The sequence below is a fragment of the Cryptomeria japonica genome, chromosome 10, assembly GCF_030272615.1.
Source record: "Cryptomeria japonica chromosome 10, Sugi_1.0, whole genome shotgun sequence".
NCBI classification, from domain to species: domain Eukaryota; kingdom Viridiplantae; phylum Streptophyta; class Pinopsida; order Cupressales; family Cupressaceae; genus Cryptomeria; species Cryptomeria japonica.
Genome location: NC_081414.1, coordinates 451,275,479 through 451,297,692, shown reverse-complemented (window position 1 = coordinate 451,297,692; position 22,214 = coordinate 451,275,479). Strand labels below are relative to the sequence as shown.

General features: G+C 37.4%; 1 protein-coding gene across 2 annotated transcripts in view; it reads right to left on the bottom strand.

Annotated features, from left to right (window-relative positions):
- Window positions 1–22,214, bottom strand: part of LOC131067531 (probable protein phosphatase 2C 57) — a 94,164-nt gene that overhangs the window by 30,669 nt on the left and 41,281 nt on the right. For both annotated transcript variants that reach the window (XM_058002570.2, XM_058002571.2), the window contains one exon: window positions 17,431–17,631. In XM_058002570.2, the coding sequence (XP_057858553.2) occupies window positions 17,431–17,631 (201 nt within the window). The remainder of the gene's footprint in view (window positions 1–17,430; window positions 17,632–22,214) is intronic.

The window sequence follows — 22,214 nt, the reverse complement described above, 5'->3', positions numbered from 1 at the left end:
CTTCCATTGGGGGAGACTTGTTTAGCATTTCTTGGTACTTAGATGTTTTTCAAATCTAGTGTTGCCATCAATGCCAAAGGGGGAGATTGTGGGCCATTTGGAAGAATTGATTATGTGTTGCATTGATGTTTTGTCATTGATGTCAACACTAGCCGTTTGGATGCTTTACCAGCACCCTTCTCGTCCCGATAGGTTGAGTAGTTTTTGGTTGGTTTGGATCCGGCATGGTCTAGTAGGCTCCGGTATGGTTTGGTTATGGAATTGGCTTATTCATGATACTCATGTTCATATTCAGTAAGTTGGTTTTGGTCTGGTGACGGATGCTATCCTGTTTTGCTTGGAAGCTTGGCTTGCGGTTCCGACGAGGGTTTCACCGGCAGAGCTTTTGATGAAGATCTTTGATGATATGCATCAGTGGTGTTGGTGCAACTTCTAGTGGAGTTTCAGGATGTTGATGGTGATCTTGTTCGAGACTTGGCGGATGGCGATCATTGCCTTAGCGTGTATGGACATAAATTGGGTCCCGGTTGATCTAGGTTATGGACCGATTTAATGAAACATGTGGATTGGACCTCTCGATGTGTTTCCGGGATGTCTTATGTGTTGGATATTATTTGTTTGGTCTAAGGGCGACATGTTTTGTAATTATGTAATTGGTTTATTGTCTAGTGGCCGACCTGATTGTTTATGGTCAAAGGTTTGTATATATAGATGTAAGATCTCATTGTAGATCATATATGGGAATGGTCATGGATATGTAATGTGCGAATAATGTAATATTATTCAAGCAGAGGATTTGGTCGATCATTGGAGATCGAATTGGGTTTATGTAAGAGGATTTAGTCCTCTGGTATTGAGCTTAACCGGAACTGTACTCAGGTGTAGGAGATGCTATCTTTGCAGTTCATTCATTCTTTCGAATTGTAGTCTGGATTTCTATGTAGTCAGTGAGACTCCTTTTGTGATGAGCAGTGCGCTCTAGGTTGTTGGCCTTCCTGGAAGTGCAAGCTCCTCAATTGTAATTCACATACTTACTGCAGAAGTATTATTTGACTGTGGGTAGGCTTCCCACCGTGGTTTTTCCCTTTACCAGGTTTTCCACGTACAAATCTTGGTGTCATGTGGATGGTATTTATTCTCTGATTATTGTTTATGCTTAATTGGTTTAACTGCTATTCCGGTATTTGGTTTAAACATTTCGGTATTAATGGTTTGGGTTCCGGTATTAAAGTTTTAATTACTAAATGTTTTGGTAATCTTTGAAATTCATTGGCATAATCTTCTACAGTCCCTTATTGTGTAAGTAGAGTTAATTCTTTGAAGTACCAATCGTGTGCTATCCCAACTAGATGAAGTGTAGCAAATTTGAAGGCATTTTCCTCCGTCATAGGACTTAGTGATAAATATGTATCCAGTTTCTGGACCCATGATTGGGTGGTAAATTTTCCTGAACCATCGAAATAGGGCAAGGTCATTTTACTTATCTTTGCCTTCAGATCTTTGTCGGTGTGTCTTCTTCTTCTATTGGGGTCGGCTTGTGTCTTGACCTCATAGAATTCCTTAAAAGCAATATGCCCTTGAACCTTGGGGTCCAATCTTGCATAGATTTCTAATAGTTCTTTTACACTTTCAGTTATTGGTTCTTCTTCATCAGGCATAAGTTCTTCTCTAGGCAAGAATGAGATTACTTATTTTTCCTCATATGAGATTACTCAATTTTGTTTTGAGTATCACATTACTCTTGCCCATTCTTCAGACAATTACCCACAGGGCAATAGTCAAGAGGAATCTAGCAATAAGAATCTAATTACCATTATAAAAAAGTTGGTTGACGAAAATCAGCGTCTATGGCATAAAGCGTTGATTGATGCTTTGTGGGTAGATTGGATCACACCAAAGAGGGCTTTTGGTCTATCACCCTTTCAACTTCTATATGGTACCAATGTAGAGATTCCAGCCACTTTAGAGCTACCAACTTTGAAGTTAGTAAAGGTAATTGAAGATCAAACATATGAGAATTCTTTGGATAAGTGTATCATGTTCCTCTCAGAACTTGAAGAAAAGCGGATTCAGGTGGTGGACCACATTTCAGAACACCAAAATCAAGTCAAAGCTCTTTTTGATAACAAAGCAATGCAGAGAGATTTCAAAGTGGGCGATCTTCTCTTACTTTGGGATAAGAGGTCTGAGCCTAAAGGAATGCATGGCAAGTTTGACTCTTTGTGGACGGGACCTTTCACTATTCATCAACTTTGTGGTGAAGGTAGTTACCTCCTTGCATATAATGATGGAACTCCATTTTCACTACCACATAGTGGCCAGCATCTCAAAGTTAGTTGATTTGATTTTCCCTTTTATTTTTGTTTTGTCTTTCCCTGTCGCTTGACTCTAGCCCAATGGATGGATAAACGCACATAGAATGTTGGGCCTCTACACCCTTTGTTCGTTCTTGACGAATGACCAAAGGTTGTTCCCCAATCAGAGCCAATGTTATCCTCGATTTTCGCATTGAGAAAATCGAACGTACCCAACAAATTTTTTGCCTATTTGAGGTTTTAAGCTCTATGCACGCTTTACAAGACGACGTCATCATAAGCGTATTTTTCCCCCTTGATTGTCACTTTTTCACTAAGTGTGAATTAAGGTGTAAATTCAGGTTCATAGACCCAATTTGCACCTATTAATTACACTAGAGTAATTAATTCCCAATTTGTGTAATTTGAATAGGAGTCTTATCTCTTTTGATTTTAAAAGGCTTTTTCATCATTTCAGTCTGTGCTTCTATCCGATTGAGCTCGTTGAAAGCCAAGAGAAGAAGATTTATTTGATTTTCTTCATCTAGGTACGTATTCTTATTTCTAATTATTTATGGTTTTAAAGCCCTTTTTATTTTCGAATGCATGCTTTTTTCTATTCGATTTGAATGAAGTATTTCCATCCCTGATTGTGATGCCGCTCAAGATCATCAGCTTGAACGACATCACATTTGTGATGTCGTCCGACTAGATGGTCCCGACGACATCTCTTTCTTTTTTACCACTAGTTTTAACTGTCGCACTTCTCATTTTTGTGGTGTTGTGCAGGGTCGAAGGCCTGTCACAGACCTCAATACTGTGTGGTGCATGGTGGGTTTGCAACACCGACCCGCACCAAAGTATATGTCTTACACGTGTTGTATACTGCTCTTTGTATTAGGTGTATGGTGGGGCCGTAGGCCTGCGACGCACCATACATTGACATGGTGTGTGGCGGGTCTGCAATCCTGTCACACACCATGTTAGTGTTTTACCTTTGGCATTTTGTTATACAAGTGTGGTGTGGCGGGGCCGTAGGCCCGACTTGCACCACACTAAGTCGTGGTGCGAGTCGGGTCTACCACCCCGACCTGCACCACTTTCTGTTATTACCTTCCCCTTTGTTGTTGTCGAGTGAGGTGATTGACGGGGTTGTAAACCCGCCATGCACCAAAACATGGTGTATGGTAGGTTTACAACCCCGCCAAACACCGATGTTCACATTGCCTTCCTCTAGGTGTAAGGCGGGGTTGTAAACCCGCCCTACACCATTTTGTATTATTGCTAAGGTGTGTGGAGGGTTTATAACCCTGCCCTACACCTCATTTGTAATTGCACTTTTTAATGTGTAATTCGGATTTCTAAACCTGAATTTACACCTATGTTTGTTTTTCCAAAATGCAATTTGGGTTTAGAAACCCAAATTACGCCTCTAATCCACACTTTTTTATAAGTGATATTTTGAGATTATTAACTTGAAATTCATTTATCACACACGTAAATCGGATTTTTACGTCCAATATAGCTTAGAGATATCAAGTTACTATGAGGGTTTTGGAAACCCTAATGGCTTCAAGCACATCATTTTCTAAAGATTGTTCAATTCCGATGAAATAAATGATTGATCAATTGTATCACTGTAATACTGATAATTTTTCTTTTCTCGGTGTTACTATCATACAAATGAAGAAGGCTTGTCCAAGCAAGAGGGCGATGAAGTTCAAGAAGCAAGACCCCCATCCGATCTTCCCGCCATTTTTAGTTACCTCAAATATTGATCACATAAGAGATACAAAAATAGGTCATGTTGACCTATCTGAGTTTCTAAAGAGGGTTGACCAGCCGTATTCCTACCACCAAATGGAATCCATCATCGACAATAGCATCCACCAAGTGATGGCTTTCCCCATGTCTGCTCAAGACCTCGAGTTTGTGATGGTAGTTGCGAGTCATTTTGATCCAGTCAGTAGAAGTGTAAAAGATGAAACTGGAAAGAAATTGATCAGCCTGGATGAAGAATTCTTTGACACTATCTTCAAGTGTCTCAGTATTGATAAGTATTCTGACATTACAATGCAATCAGCTATAGCCTACTTTGATAGAAATTCTGACAAGTGTAGGTGGAAAATGAATGATAACTGGCTAAAGACCCCAAGGCCTACCATTGCTAGATGGCCAGAGACTCTTCGAAGATGTGACTTCATTGAAAAAGTCAATGATTTGATAACTCTTTTGAGCAAGGTGAAAGATCTTCCCACCTCCAACACCTACTACAAATGGATGTATCAATACATTCATGTGATCAAACAAAGTAAGGAGAAAATATTCTGGGGGAAACAAATCAGTGACGCCATTTGTGAGCAGCTTACCAAGGTGCCTACCACACTCAAGTTCTACATGACCTCATACTTGGTGTACGTTGCAGCTTCAATGAGACATTTTCCTAGACTATCTACAACTGGTGAACGGAGACAAGTTGAGGTACATAAATATTACTTCCAGTTGGTTCCTCGAAATAGTCATAATCATTTTCGAAGAGTGAATGATGCTTTCTTCGGTTATCACATGGTTATGTTGAATAAGAGTTTGTATGATAAGAGAGTATTTGATCATGCTTGGGAGGTAGTCAGCCAATATGGATACATGTTTCTACAATTTCCGACCTTCACATATCTCAGGGTTGTTTGCTTCAGCCTTCAATGCTCCCTAGATATCCTTCTGACAAGATTGTGTTGATGGAGCTAGCTCGTCAAATGAATGCAGTACATGAGGCCCAATCCGGTTCTCATAAACGGGTTTGGCCCAAGAGCACAATGTTTTAAAAGTGTTTTTTATTTACTAAGGCTCTCGTTTTTGGGGACCCATGGGCCTGTAAACACTTGAGTTTGGCACGGACGCTTGGGCTGCACCTGGGATGAACCTAGGTGCAAACCCCGATTGTACCAGGACCCAAATTGGACTTGTACCCAATTCTGGGGATCACCAGGTGAATCTGGTTTCTAAGTGTGTGGGTGTGTGTGTGTGTGTGTAATACAATCATTCTTAAAAATACTATACCCAAGGAAAAAAATTGTCATACCATCATGCTTGTTTACAATACACATGCCTGGTCTCCTACCAAATCTAGCAACATAGCTTGAAACATAAGGTACCAACTAATGAAACTTCCTCAAATCATTGCCAACTTGACACCATGCTCACTTACCAAATCATCTAAAGCTCTTAATTATACCTTTATCTAAGTCTAGTGCTATTTCTTTGTTTCTATGTATAGCCATATTGATATGTGTGTTCCTCTAATTCTGTATATAGTCATAGTTATTTCTCCTCTAATTCCATGTATGTTCATAGTTGCTCCTTTGATTCTGCATATGTCTATGACTTTGTTGCTTTGATGTGTAATATCGTGTCTCCATAAGCATGCCTCTTATGATGAGGCGGATGTCTATGTGTCAAGCATTTTTTCTCCTTTTTTCTGTTATTTATTTGAATTTTTCCTCTTCAACCTTTTCATCTAGCATCTTTGCCTCTCCAACCATTTTTGTTGCTTGTTTTTTTGGCTCTTGAAGAGATGAAGCTTTTGAGATTCCTTCATAGGTACCCAAGTCATAATGTGTGTCTTCAAATTCTCCGTTCATAATCTTTTCTTCATTTTCTCTTGTTATTCTAATTCTTCCTTATGCACTTTGTGGATCTTACTTTGTTCCTCTTCATGTGTACTATCCTACAAGGCACATTCCTTTTCATTTGCCAAAGCATCATTGGCTTCAATTGCTCATTAATATTGACTACTCGCAAACTCTCTAACCAAGGATATTGAAAAAGAATGTCCAAACCATCCAGAGATCATAGGAATAAAATCGAAATGCAACACATATTTGTCCATAATGAGCTCCAAATCTTTCATAAGTTGAATCTTTTAACCTTCAATTTGAGTCTATTTAATATTTTTTCATTAGCTTATAGTTGCTTACCAAGCCCATGATAAAGTTATATCTACCATAGTAGCATTATATTTGCATGACTATGGCACAATGAATTAAAACTGTAGATGGAATTCAATTATAGGGATTTAAACAGGAAAAACACAACAAATTAATAAATAAATAAATAAATAAAAAGATAAAATACACGTAAAACACTTGGAAAAAAAAAACTGAAATTGTTTTCATGTCAAAAAAGAGTGCATAGAAAGAGAAACAAAGTACATGCTTCAATCATAAAACATAAATAGAGATTGAATGTTGCCACCTACTCTCAAATTCTTTGTATGTATCAAATATTCAATATTATAGTATATATTATCATTCACTTAAGAAAATTGGATAATACATATTATAAATTGCAAACTGCCTCTAAGATAGACACAGCTAGAAACATCAAGCCAAAATTGATGCCCCTGCATCCATGTTCTCACATGAGCATACTCATGATCACCCAAAACCTAATTTAAGTTAATCAAACTCTCTTCACTAAATGAAGGCTCTTCCTCATCTATTACAATCCATTTGTAATCAAGCTCTCTCTCATCGAGATCAAGTAATCAATCATCTTTGAAACTACATAACATTAGTAATTACGAACATGAAAATTCTTAACCTCGTACTTTATGCTAGAAAATTATCAAGAGCCATAATTGTAAAATTTCTAGCCTTGAGTTTTCTTCAAGTGAAGATGAAGGTTGTGATAGACAAAAGACCAAATTATTCATCTATTGTTAGCCTGATCGTGTTTCTTAGTGTGTATATGCTCAAATACACTCCAAGTACAATCACAAGCAAAAAAACTACATAAATGAGTTAGATTAGTCACAAAACCGAAATCTCTTAATAAACTCGTGTTGAACTTCATTAAATGTATACTTAAGTTTAATCGCAAATTAAAAATTTGATACCCAGTGTTACTACCTTCTTTGATTCCACTATATATGATGAAGAAGAGACACCTTACACAATGGCAACTGCACCATGGCTACTCACCTTTCCTTTACATCAAGAATACAGAAATGCACTTGAAAAACAATGTTCTCGCTTCTTTATCCTCCATGTGTGGACTATAAAAGATAGAGGAACTCAAAAATAGCCTATAGCATGGAGATGGCAATTCGTTTGGCAATCCATATAGCATCAATGATCTCCCAAATTGACATGAATTTACTCTCATCATTTTTCATTTTGGACCATATTGCTCCTTTTCCCCATCAATCAATCCCAAAACTTGATTACAAGCTCTGAAATTTGTACAATCTAAAGTGCCCCATCAAACACAAGGCATGAAATGTTATTCCCATCCATCTGAAAAGAAAATGATTACCAAATCTGGTGAAATAAATATATGGGGTTCATCTTTTGGACACAAACTTTACAATGCTAAGAAATTACTGGCAACCCTCGTTCCACCCAATCTCATGAAGTCCTCTTTCAATTAAGGATCTCCCTAGTGTGGTTATGCATAACTTTGGTGAAAGATGTCTTCCTTTTTAGTAAATTTGACCAAATCAAGTTTTCCAATGTCCTTAATGGTTGAATCAAGGTAATATGACTCACATGGCCTCCAAAAAAAGTAAGGTAATTCTCCACAAGATGTTTGTCTACTACCATACAATTTGTTGCATTGTTAGCCATAAACTAGACTACATATTGTTGCCTGAACGCATTTGTTGCTCAAACTCATATAAAAATAACACAAACACTAAGCTGATTTCACACTATTTGATGCATCTCCTGATTATAAGATCACGCCACAATCGAATGCAAAAAGAAAGTTGATCATTATAGGGTTTCTTCTATTGTTCGACGCATCAAATATAATTCTACATGTAATTGTCACATTCCCCACCGACCACATCCATGGACCATGCATGATGGGAAAAAGAAATATTAAACAAAAGAGAGGAGGAAATGCAGATCATGAGAGATACCAACCTGATTGACGCCTAAATTTATTTATGAGACCAGCTCCCTCTTGATGTGGAATGGGATCCAACAAAATAATTAATGGAACGGCATGTGGGTTATAAGGATTATCGTACCATGAATAAGGCATGAATGAACACAATGGGAGGAAAACCTAAGCATATTGACAAAAAGCATTGATGTCCATAATCCATTAAATGCCTTAGAAAGGCTTCAAGCAAACGTTCTATGGTTCACTGTGATCGAATAAACACCTATGCTTGACTCTAGTTTAAAAAACAGGTATTTGTACAAGCTTACTCAAATTAACATTATTATCAAACCTTCTCACTAACTTCTACTTAAGGTGGTTTATTTGTTGTCATGTGGTGACAATTTGGAGTCCTAAAGACCTTGCAAAACTTGTAGTGCTACTTTTATTAGCTTCTATGCCAATGCAAGTTTGGTAGTTTCATCTATTAAAGTTCACGTAAAGTACATCTATACTCATGTTTATATACTTTATCGCATGCATATTGTTATCACTATCAAAATTTGAAGGAAATTTTGCCCAGCAGATGCTCTTAATTCCCTTGTGCATGTGCTAGGGTTATAAAATTTTGCCTAAGTGTCAAATGTTACACTATATACTTGGTTCCCATTGCCTTTTGTTATAATCACTTCTTGACCGACTGAACAGGTTAACTGTGCCCATTAGTTGCAACTTTAAGTCCACCGCAACACTTTGTGACTGGCCCCTTCGCGTTAGCTTCAAGGTTTTATTGATGTGGAATATTTTTATCAGTCTAAGATCCAAAGTGTTTAAAATTCCTTAAGGCCTAATACATGATCCCCTTACCCTTTGTTAAGTCATGATTATAGTGCACATGCAAAATGGATTACTTAAGTAACTCACGCCCCCACAAATCACTAACCGAAAACTGTTTTTAAGGTTTGCGGACTTGCAAGGTGACTAAAGTAAAGGAAAGTGTAATGCAACCTCCCCCGCAAAAAACAAGTTGAAATTTACTCGAGCCTTGTGGACTTGCGAGGTGATGTCAATTGAGTGCCAAATGGTTTCCCCGCAAACCCGCAGGTGAAACTAAAAATTTGTGTTGACACCTACGGATTTGCGAGGTGTCAAAAGTTTAAGGAAACAATGTGCAAAATGCTCACCCCACATTCCTAAACATGAAGTGAAAAGTTTACAACAGGGCTTGCGGACATCTGAGGCAGTGAAAGAGAGAAGAATACAAAGTGTGATATTATTTACCCCGCATCCCCGCAATTGATAAGGCAAAACATGTTGTTAGCTAGCAGACGTGCAAGGGGAAAGAATGTTGATAAAGAAAAGCCAAAGTTGATACCCTGTGACCCTACGCATGAAAACAGGAAAGCGCCTTGAGATCTGCGGAGATGCAGGGTGGACATAGGGATTGAGAACAATGCTTTCACCCCACGCCCCCGCATGCAAAATGAGCTGGCAAGGATTCCAATTGTGTAGATGCGAGGTGGCCTCTACACAAGGAGAATGAACTTGAAGGTGCTGAGGTGGCAACGCCACGAAGACGTAGATGGGCCATCCACAATGGATGTCGACTTTCTAGCTAATTGAAGTCAGACTAGATTTGACAAATCCTAACCGTCTGTGACATACATGTAGCAAGATCTACAGCCCAGATTAAAAACACAGGCACGACTAGCAAATTCAAATCATTCGCATGAATTGCATTAATGTCGATAAGACGGGAGATGAATTGCAGTCCTACTGAAATAAATTCGACAATCAAGGCATTGTTTTCACTTTGCATTCGAGAATCATTTGGCGAAAGTGAGTTGTGCAACAACACTGAAAAATTCAAGCTGACTCTATTGTTAGGGTTTCTATCCAGCAACCAAACCAATAAGTGCTCTAATTCTCCTTGCAGTAAAGTTGGATAGTTTAGTATTGATTCTATAATTTGTGATAATAATGTGTAAGGAGAATAGAATTGTAATAAAGCCCTAGTTTGTCATAACTATCACAATGCCGAAAAAGGGCGAGTCAACCAACATGAGGGCAAAGAAAAGACCCGAGGTAATTGTAATTCTCTGTGAGCCGAGTGTTGAACCCATTGCAGAGCCTAGTCTAGGGCTTCTTGCAGAACTAGGAGTAGAACCAAGTGTCATCCCTTCTACCACTCTGGTAGATCAAAAACCCTAAGAAACCTAGGGCACCAAGAAAGAGAAAGGACTCAGCCTCAAGCTCTCAAGAGCCGAAACCAAAAAAGCCTAGAGCTCCTAGGAAGAAAAAGGAAGCTACAGCTGCACATGAAACACAAACGCTTGCACAAGAAAGGCCAGAAATTAATGTAGTAAGAGAGGATCATGTGGGTGTGGCAAAGCAACCTGCAGAGGAGAAAGAGGATAAAATATCCTGTTGTCAAGATATAATGGATATATTGCCCGAGTCAAGTTCTAATTGGAGAGAAAAAGGGCTATTTGCTGATAAATGTGCCTACTATGGAAGTGCCCAAATTCCAATCACAAGATGGGAGCTCTTGACATATTTTTACAGGAGGACTGAGCCTGTCCCGTTATCAAATTCGTGGTCTCTCAGCCTTGCCTAACTGATTGTCCCCAATGTATTCATTGAGCCAAATCTGATAAGAATTTTAGCTGCAAACTACGATTATGCCACCAAAACCATTAATAAAAAATTATGGTGCAATTTTGGTAGACATTAACAAGATGGCCATTGTCGATTGTTTAGGTTTAAGCACACAAGCACTCACAACTATAGACCTTGATAAATTTCAAGGTGACTATGAAAGGAGGGAAAGGACCCTCAGGATAGATGAGGTGCCACTATTCAAATTGAAGGGTTGGGATAATAAAAAGGTGCACATTTAATATTCTAAGGAGGAGCCCTTTTTGGTTGATAAATTTGAGAACTATTTCATCCAGACATACTATGCTCTATGCTAGGTTTTGGGAAGAGATCCGAAGAAATGAATGCCAATTGGAATGATGATGATGGCAACATGAAATATCCCAAACACAAATATTGCTTCAAATCTGATTTGGGTTTTCAATTTTTGCCATGTTTTGCTTCATTTCATTGCAAAGTAACAACATGCAAAAGAAATGATATAGATTTTCCAAGGAAATAAGCGATTACAAAGACAAATCTATTGATAATGATTCTTATATAAAAATGCATGATCATTTGAAACATGTAGAAGAAGATTGAATGACATGCAAGAAGAGAGACCTATGCAATGTGTAGCTGCTATTGTAGAGATACACCAATACCAACATGCAAGGAGGAATCAATATCAAGCAAAGCTACAAATAATTGCTGCAATAGAAAGAATGATTACTATCCAAAATTGGAGAAGCTGCTTCTACCCAATCACCCTATCCGGAAAATCTCCTCCAAATCTGATTAAAATGATGCCAATCTGCTCAATGATGAACCCTAAGGTGAGCCCACCTCTCAAGTAGTGTTGGGTTTTCGTCCAACCTACAAATATACAAGGATTTTCATCCTCAAATATGGCTGCTATTGTCAAACCAGCAACAATGGAGAAATTATCAAGTATCAAATCAACATATCATCATATCATAATGCTTGGAGAAGGAAAGAAACCCCTTAAATAAACTTTTCCCTCCTCCAATAAGTTCATCCCACTTCTAGAAGGCTTAATAAATGTTATAAATTCATTTTATAACTTTTCCTTCATGATAAAGTCACTTTATATTTTATTTTACCTTCTTAATAAAGTCACTTTATAGCTTTATTTCATAACTCAACTTTATTTTTATAATTTAATTTTATAACCAAAAGTGACTTTTCCCTTATAATATTACTTTATGGGCTCAAAAATATATTATTTATTTCTCCATCAATAAATAATTGACAATGTCATCCTCTCATCCCTTATATCTTTGAATTAGCCTACCAGAATGATAGAAGAATAGGCTAATCAACACATGAATGATCATTGAGGAGAAGGGGACATTACACAACAAGGATCCAACATAAATGTGAATAGGGATTATGATTATGTCACCTACACTGAGCAACATATCCATCAAAGCTTGATCAAGGTCAAAATATTATGCCCTCCTATACCATTTAATCTTGCACCAGCACAAGTATGAGTGGGATAGTAAAATGAAGTTGAGGTTCTTTGATGATGAGGGGAAAGTTGTGCCTGTACAGATATGGTGCTACTTGTGGGACAATTATTGTAAAACTATTGACTTCCTCACCTTTCATGAATGCTTTCTTGCCAAGGTTGTTACGTGGTCTGGCTACATTTTGGATAGATTGCCTACAAAGATGATACAGCCACTCAGGCTAAAAGTAGAAAGGAGGGATGAGGCTGGAGAGGACAACCTGTTTAATATCTGGAATACTGAGAGGGGAGGGATGAACGAGTATTCCCTTGAACTTATTAAAACTACTAAATAGCCAATCATATAACATAATTTAATTGCAGTAAAGGAAATTAACACAAAAAACATAACACCAGATTTGTACATGGAAAACCTGGTGTGGGAAAAACCACGGAGAGAGCGTTCTCTCAAATATAAAGCAATATGTAACTGGTTACACAGTACAAGGGGTTGGCTCACTGCCGGTGAGGGCTCACTGACAGATGATAGAGTACAAAATTGAACGATTAGAGTTGCATCTGACATATGCATTAATTACAGTTCCGTTGATTTGCACAAACTGCCTTATACATCCACTGTACATATACCGCATAACAACAATCAGATCCATAGATCTTTCGCATATACACTATGTACACAAATAGTTGTTTTTCAACAACCATACTTCCAACATGCAAGACAGATGGCTATATGTATCTGCATCAAGTATTCTTATCAATCGGCTCAACCAGAAAGGGGGGTGAAACCAAAATATCTACATGCTACAACAAACAAATATCTTCATGAGGTGTCATCTTTCAACTTATCCCAAAATGCCTTGTAGAACAAGCCTTTAACATATCCAAATAGGATCGGAACCGAAACCACCTTGAAGAATCTGCTCTCATCGCATCTGAATTGGACCGGACCCAAAACACCTTCCAGTAAGGATAGATACCGGACCTCAAAACTGCATGAAGTAAACATACATACATTGCATAACAAAGAACAACGTACTAAACCAAACTTCTAGACTGAATCAAAGACATACATGCCGACCAAATCACATCCATGACATCAATGACAACAAGCTAACAATCTCCCCCTTTGTCATTATGGCAACATAAAGTAATACAGTATAAGTTTGCATTGGGGAAGAAAAACAACTGAAATACCCATTAACCATCTGAGAGTTTGCATAAAATGACATAAAAATATTGCTAACACTACTCCCCCTTTGACAACAATGACAAAGGGCCAAAAAGATAGAAATTGTGCATGAACAAAAACTGAAACACCCCCTAAGAGAGACAACTGTTGTTAATTGGAGAGCTACTTGAGCTTTTGAACGTGTGGGGTCCATAAGTCCTTGTGTTTATCCCAATGTGACATAGCCTCTGATAGGAACTCAATGTGTACATGCATAGACGCATACATGTGCTCTGCCTCCTGAATGGAACCGAGTGCAGAATACGTGAACTGAATGGCTCTGGAGAGGGCTCGGTTCAGGATAGATATGCTTTCATTGCTCAAATCTCGCAATTTACCTAAGGGAAGAATGATATCATCTCTTTGCTATTGTACCTCATAATATTTCTCATGAAGCTCTTCAATTGCGGATTTTCCGGAACCAGATAAGTCCTTAGACAACTTGTAATTTGTATAGGCTTGCTAGATCTTTTCCTCAAAAATGTTCATTTCATCCTTGATACTCTCTGTGGCATCTAGCCACTAAAGGCTATATGAGAAGAGTATATCACCATTTTCCAAGTATGACTGGACTTGAAAGATAAGTTGTGTGAGTTGATGAAGTGCAGTCTCACACTCAGCCTTAAATTCATGCAATAACTTCTCTCGGCCATCTGCTCTGTCTTTCTCATATTTTTCCCTCAATTTCTCAGCATGATTATTTAATGAACTGATTAACATCTTGCATTTGTCCATATTGGGGGTGTCTGCATCGAATTCACACTCAGGCATTGCAGCATGGAGTGCTGCCAACAATTTTGTTCTTTTTTTGAAAATCTTGTCTAGCAGATGAAAGAAATGCTTCTCCAATTTGGAGTTTCTGAACCGGATCAACATGTGAGAAATCAACTGACTGCATAGACGAAGTGATAGGTTGAATGATTAGTGGTGCAATAAACAATTTCTTCCATGAATCTTCAGCAGTACCAGAGCTGGTACCGATCATTGTCACTGACCCAGATACATTCACACTAGATTATCTTTCTTTTCTTCTGATTGAGCCTTGGGCTCAGGCTCATTCCTTTTAGGCTCAGGTATCACTTGTTCATCTTGATCATTAGAGCCTTTAGTTACCATACCCTTTCCAGATTCAGGATTTATCGGAGGAACATCAAAAAGTTCTGGGGACATCCATCACAAATGTATCTTCAACAAGATTATTATCAGGATTATTAACTGGGTTATCAACGGGATTATTAGACACATTCTCAGACACACCGGTAGGAGCACCAGAGGGTAACATGCGAAGATTCTTAGTAATGGACATTAGTGTTTCCATGATTTCATTTTTAAGCTTCTCCTTGGCATCAACTTCTCCTAACATGAGACTACCTAGGCTTCTCTTTGTCCTTAGTTCGGTTTTGCAGGCTTCTATGAGACCCCTAAATTCAAAGGTTTAGGGTTAGGGATGAAGGGGCAAGCCATAGGCATAGGTCAAGATGATTTGGTAACCCTTGATGAGCTAAACCTTGACCATGTAACTCCTAATGAAGCTCGACAAATGGTCAAGGAGAGTGGCATGTCATTGGTTCCATCTTGGAACTTAGAAGAAATGTTTTTATTAGACCAAACAAGGCAACAACAGGACCCACTATTTGTGGCTGAATTTGACAGCAACAGGGGTGTTAGTGGGACAGGGTACCACCCTACTCTAAAGGCATTGTCTCAATGGGTCAAAGCCCCCAGAACTCAAAAGCCATAGTTGCTGATTGGCGTTGAGGAAAAAACTGGTGACGGTGCAATTATCAAAACAATAAAAGACACAACTGCCTTAGAAGCTGCTGCCGTTACTATGCACTCGGCAGTGTTTGCAAGAGATGCGGCAGAGCACCAACAGAAAATGCTTGAGAGATTGATTTCTGAATGGGTAGACTCATAATACAGCATACAATAAATTATTCCAAGAAAATGTAAAGCTAAAGAACACATTGGGAATTAAAGCCCCACTAAGAACACCTTGGGAAATAAAGCCCCACTCCCTCTGACACAGGACTCCTCTCCTAAAGATCAACCCTCCTCTTCAACTAAGGGTGCTAGTGCTGTATCCTCACAAGAGATTGAACAGATAACGGAGCAGATGAAAACTGTTCAGCAAGAGTTGAAAAGAAAGGAGGAATTGTTGACAAAGGCCAAAGCCACTGAGAAGGATAGGGCCCTAGATGTGAAGAAGGGAACAATTTTGTATTTGTTGAAAACAGTTTTGAATAAGTTAGGATCTGAGGGATGTGAATCATTCTTCTCCACAATGTACCATAAATATGTTTCTCCCAAGATATTCTTCAATCTTAACTTCCATGAAAAATAGTTACAGAATTCCTTCAACAAGTGGTTCTCTCATATTCTAGGAGTTGCCATTGCTGCAACTATACGAATAGACTACAATCTATGATCACTAGATCAACTAGGGTTTCACACGCCAACGATCCTTGACATGTCCACATGCCGATTACGAACACAATTCTGCTTCAATCATTAAATCTTGGAAATACCACCCACTGATATCCTTTAACTACCCTCTACTCCAGAGGACTAGCCTCTCCTTACAGAGAATCTGGAAAGTCAAATACTAAGCTCTAATACCATGTTGAAATTTTTTCTAAACCATGTAAACACACTCAGATCTTACAGAAAACTAAACAAGATAGACTAAAACTGAAAGACAGAACTGCTGAACTTAAAATGCTAGAATTTACGAAGGCATACAGTAGAGAAACATTAACAGACAAATATGCATAACTACTCACTGCAGTTACAATACTATGGAACACACTCTAAAAGATTTATAAATAGAACACCTACCCTAGGCCTTCTTTTGTAGCTGAAGAAGAGACCCTAAAAATTGCTTGGATCCTAAAACTAGGACTATCAACCCTTAATCTAATTTTATCCTAGGAATCCACACCCTTGAATAAAGTCAAACTTGATAAAAGAAAATGGCCATTCTAAAACTTAGAAAAAAACTAAATAAAAGAAACTGCTAAATATGGACAACCATGAACAGAAGTGCCAAGAGTGGAACTACTGTTCACTATGACTGCATGCTAAGCTGAAGTGTGCTGGATGACCATTTTGGGGTACCATAATCTAACAGGATTTATCATCTTGATCAAGAAAGCCTCCTTTTCATCAGAAGGTGGTATGCATCCTACAAACCAATCTTGGTGGTTTTCAAAAGTTTTCACATTATGTTTTTTTTTTTGTATTATTAAATAGCAAAGAACAACAAAATCCTTGTTTTTGGGCCAGCATTTTTGATTGAGTGTTAAGTGCAGTAGTGAAGGCCAAGGTTCAAGACCAGCTGGGCAAGTTCTATGGACAGCCTATGTATCTTAGCAAAAAACTAAAAACAGCTCTTTCATTTCTTATTATTAACATATTATCTAAAAAATATTCAAAGGGGATGAGCTCAAATGGCAAAAGCATAATGGCCTCCAAAGTGGAACCCAAGTTCAAATCCACAAAGCATGACAATATGTTCATATTGGGTTTAACACCACATCCAACTTACTGGATCTCACACACCCCAATAGGCTAGGATAGTTAGTAAATTTGATGTAAGGAATGCCCCAGTTGTGGCATCTAAAACAAACGTCACCCTGCAAAAGGAATCCATGAAATAGCTAAATTCCACTGAAGTAGGACTTAAAAGAAAAACAAGTTGTATCTAGAAAATAGCTAAGAAAACAGCACTGCCACAAATTACAATACCAAAACATCAGACCAAAGATGCAATGGAAAAAATAGAAATTGTTCATATAAATGCCAAACCCATCACAGAAAATCAGTGAAAGACGGAATATAAATATCTTTAATTTAAACTAGAATAAATTGTCAAGAAACACTCCACTTACCCCATATAAGGCCCACGGACCATCTCCTAATGAAGAACATCCAAATTTGTCTGCAAAATTGTCAATGCATACGTGTGTGTCCTCCATATTTTGGCGAACACCTATATCAGCCCACCCTCCAGAACGCAGAACAGGAATGAAATATGTTGTCACACCACCTCTATTCTTTGTTGTACGTATAGTTTCGCCAATTGGTTTCATCTGAAAATAAGACCCAAACAAACAAACTCTCACTTTTCAATCTGCAATGTGCCAGAAGGTAATCTACATGCCTATCATATATGCATAAGTTAAATCAATCATAAACAACATATCGAAACTAAATTCTAATATTTCTCCATTTTCTTCAAACCCTAATTTTCTGATTTAATATTAATTGTGTACTAAACTACATCTTTACTGGACAAGGGTTATACTCAAATATTAAAGTCTTCTCTCTGACATAGCATGTAACTAATTTTTCTTGTGTTAGATTTCTTCTGCATTGTTGAGGACCACAAATGCCCAAGCACCTCAAGTGTGATCTAGGAGGTGATGGCACCTCATATGATTCTTATTATAGCACAAGGGCATATGGAGATTTGAGAGACTGTATTCATAGAAAGAAAGCTAGAATTAGCCTTAATTAAGAGGAAAAAGATACAATCATACACTCCATGCATAATTTGCTTGAAAAAGATTCCGCAGAGTATTATCTCTAATGATTTCCAAAGTAACCAGATGAAGACGAATTTGTGGCCACTTTTCTTTCCTTCGATAATATTCCAGAGTTATCTACAGTGAATTCTCCTCAAAGAGGGTCAGGCAAAGGAACAATTGTAATCATCAAAGGATGTGCAACTCAGTTTTAAAATTGAAGATATTAAACATTCCTTTCTAATATTATAAATGATAACCCTGAAGGATAGGTGTTCCCCATAGGATTTGAAAAAATGAGCATACCAAGGCAAAGTTGCATGGATACGGATATGGATACAAATACGGATACGGTATTGGATACAGATATGGATACGGCCATTTTTTAAAACCCCCAATATGGATACGGCTGGATATGTCATTCATAAAAAACACATAAACATATATTTAACACAATTTTCTAAGTTACTCGAGGAAATTTTCATTACTTCAAAAGCAATATAGACACATAATTGCTACATAAACAATTATAAGTTGATATAACATTCTACAATATGCAAAAATAGTAGAGTTGCATTGGAAGATAACCCAAAAAATGGGTCACTGAAGTCTGAAATAGAAAAACTTTTTATTTGTCTTTGTCATTTGGTGTAGGATTTGTTTAAAAATGCTTGAATGAAGTTTTTTAAAATTAAATTTAGGAAGATTTACATCAAATATTTTAAAAGTTGAATCACATAGTATCTATCATGGTTGGAAATCAACGTTTTTTGGGCACACGTGGGGTACAGTATTCAATGTGTATCAAGGCTGTATCGAATACGTATGTGTTTCGGATACGGGAACGGATACGGGGATACGCGTGCCTAGGGTAGGACAAAGGCGTTTCCGGCTACTCTGTACCAAGGAGGGAAGAAGTTGGTAAAGGATCGTTTTTCCTTCAAACTGATTTCAATAAAAAAAATCAATGTCATATTTGACAACCCTGAAGTTGTGGAGATTTGGGCACCAGATTTGGGCACCAGCGGTGATTATTCTTGACCAGATAGAGGCCATGTTTGACAATCCAGCAGGTTTGAAGAGTAAAACAGTGGGTTTTTCTTGACCATATGAAAGCCAATGTTTTCCTCTATTACTCAATAGGCTAGTCCACTGTAGATCCTTCTGTAAATAAGGCTGCCCCACCTTTTCAACAAGTTTCAAATGAAGATGTTAAGATTTGACCAGTGACTAGTAAAGACTCCTTTGGGCACACTGTCTAAAAAGTGGCAACTGTAATTCCTTTCTGACCATGTGAAGACCAATATTTACCTCGCTTACTCCCAATAGGCTAGTCCAGTGTGGATCCTGCTGCAGGCAAGGCTACCCCACCTTCTCAACGAATTTCGAATGAAGATGTTGAGATTTTTCCAGTGGCTAGCAAAATCTCTCACAAGAACTCTTCCGGGCACTACATTGAAAAACTGGCAGTCAAACCATTTTGAAAGAGGAGTTCTGTTCAAGTGTAAGGTACTATGACACCAATAAATCAGAGGAATGTTATGAGACTGGAACAAATAAATCAGGAATCACCAATAATTAGGAGAATGGTAACATTTATGATCTGAATAAAATTCCATTAGGGAATAAAGAATATTCAAGAAGTTCAAGGTTGGCAGGTTGTTAGAGGTTCAAGGAGAGCCACGGAGAAGAGGAGTAAGGTAAGTGTGGGAAGAGCAGATCCTTCGTGCACAAATCTGCTAGGGCAGAAAGTAATAGAAGTTGAGGGTACTGCATCTAAAATTATAGATGATCAGATGGTGTAAGCGAATCAGATATTGAATATTTTCCTAATACTCAATATAAGTTACCAAACAACTCAGGGATAATTTGTAGTCATGCAATGTCACATTGAAATGGAACGTGTAAACTCCCACCCAGATTTGAATCGTACCACGGCCTGATCTTTTGTTTATGTTTCTGCCTTAGCATGTTTCAGGAAGTTATTAATAAATAGATTATCTACACCGATGTAAGCATTGGATTATTGACGCGAGATGTCTATGATCACACATGTGCTAACCCATACTTTGTATTAATTGTATGTTGATAATTATATTCACCCATTGATGATATGATTGATTATAATTCTCTGCCATGTGGCTATGTTTGTTGAATAAAATATTTTATGATGTACATGCCTTGATTTCCAAGTATGAGATAATGTTGATTCAATGGTCTAACTTCTTGCATCAGCTATAATTCTAGATTCATTCTCACTCCACCTTGTTTAAATATTCCCCATGTGTGCTCACATAGCACAAAAAAGGATTTTCTGCTTTCTTTTTCATTGAATACTATGAGATAATAAAGGCTTTCATGATGCATTGAATATTAGCTTATGTAGCTTGTATTTATTTAGGCATTGAAATCTTGTACAGATTCTTTGCATCCATTTGTTCAAAGTAAAGTTTATTGGATTTTTCAGACTCTTTGTTTGGTTTCAAACACTTGATGCCTTAAAACAGTTTCATTTAGATTAATGTGAGTTTGAAACAATATTGCCTTGTGACCTTGTGAATTTAGCTAGTGGGTTTTGTGTAAAATCATTTGTAGCCATTTGTGGCTTTCTGTGAAAATGACTGTTCTTAATTACAGGAAGACAACTCCATTGATGGAGCTTCTTGTGCCTTCAAGGTTCTTAAATAACTTTTCCATTTCCCTTTTGTGTTAAAACTATGGAGGTATTGGTTATGCTTGAAACTTGTGTAAGCAATTGTGTGTCTTATGAGCTTTCTGAGATTCTTGAGATAAATCAAGTGTGGTTGTGGGTCCATGACTTTATTCTCCATAACTTGGCAATTGCCTAGAGTGACATGGCCATCCATAAGAATTTGATGATGTTATTATGGTGAGGAGGTGAGTACCTTTCGTTGGCCCTTTTTGGTGGAATTGAACTTGTAGCTTGGTAATGGTTTTGAAAGAAATTCTTCTTTATCTTCATTTAGACTATCAATGTTTGTGCTCTATGGAATGATGTGGGAATTTGTAAACTAATTAAAGATTCCCATATTTGGTGGAAATGCATAATAAATGAGCTTAAACTGCTTGAATGAATATGGTCATTTTTATGTAATTTATGTAACTCTTGTATCTTAAGTTCTCGTTCATGATTAAGTGGATAAGAAAATTCTTGATTGTTTGAACTTGTTGGTAAGTCTTTAGATGCTTTTGGATTAAAAGATATTATCAAGGAAACAAGATCTTTTTGCCTATATTTCCTTTGAAAAAAATAGTATATTTGTTAAAAATTATTTTTAAGGTTTCCTTCTATTTCATCATGCTAGACATGTGTAGGAGTATATTAAATAGTATATTGATTTAGTAACAAACATCACATTCTATCTTCTTGTGTGATTAAAAAAAAGCTAAAATTGTCAAATTTGCTTGCTTGATGTCTGTTTTAGAACCCATTTGCCAGTTTGGACAGTAATTCATCTATTGGGACAAATGCACTTATGCCAAAGAGAATTCAAAATTCATCAGGGCAAATACCCTTTGCCAAAAGGGGTGCACCCAAAAATTTGGAAATCGATGTTAGCATTAAAAGTTTAAGAAGTGAAATTTGTTCCTAGGGATTGTTTGCTGCATTTTCATTTCTTTGGGATGCTAGCATTTATTAATGTGTGTGTATTCCTTTATGAACCTTTCATGAATAGGGTTACTTGCATTCTTGTTTACTTGTACAAGCATGTTAGAAGTAACAAAATGATGTTCATTGAGTATGAAAATGAGCCCATGCGCTTGTGTATCATAACTGTGTTTTATCTTCTTGTTTATGTATATCCCTGTGTAGGAAGGAATCTACTTTATGCATGTTTAGAGAAGGTGATAATGTGATGTATGCTTGCTCACTTCACTAAATAGATGTTTATGTAGATTAGGAATCCATAAAAAAAAATTATTGTTCTATCTCTCTCTAGTCCTCTCAGTGATTAGAAATGTAACAATGAGATCAAAAGATGTGAATGTTAAGAAACATGATTGCTATTCCTCTCATTTTATGTTGAGAAAGAAAAGATGTGCTTATATTTTCATAGCCATTTAATAAATGAGTTTAGAGAATGTCTTTCAAAATGCTTATTATGTATGAGGTGGGAATCAGACCT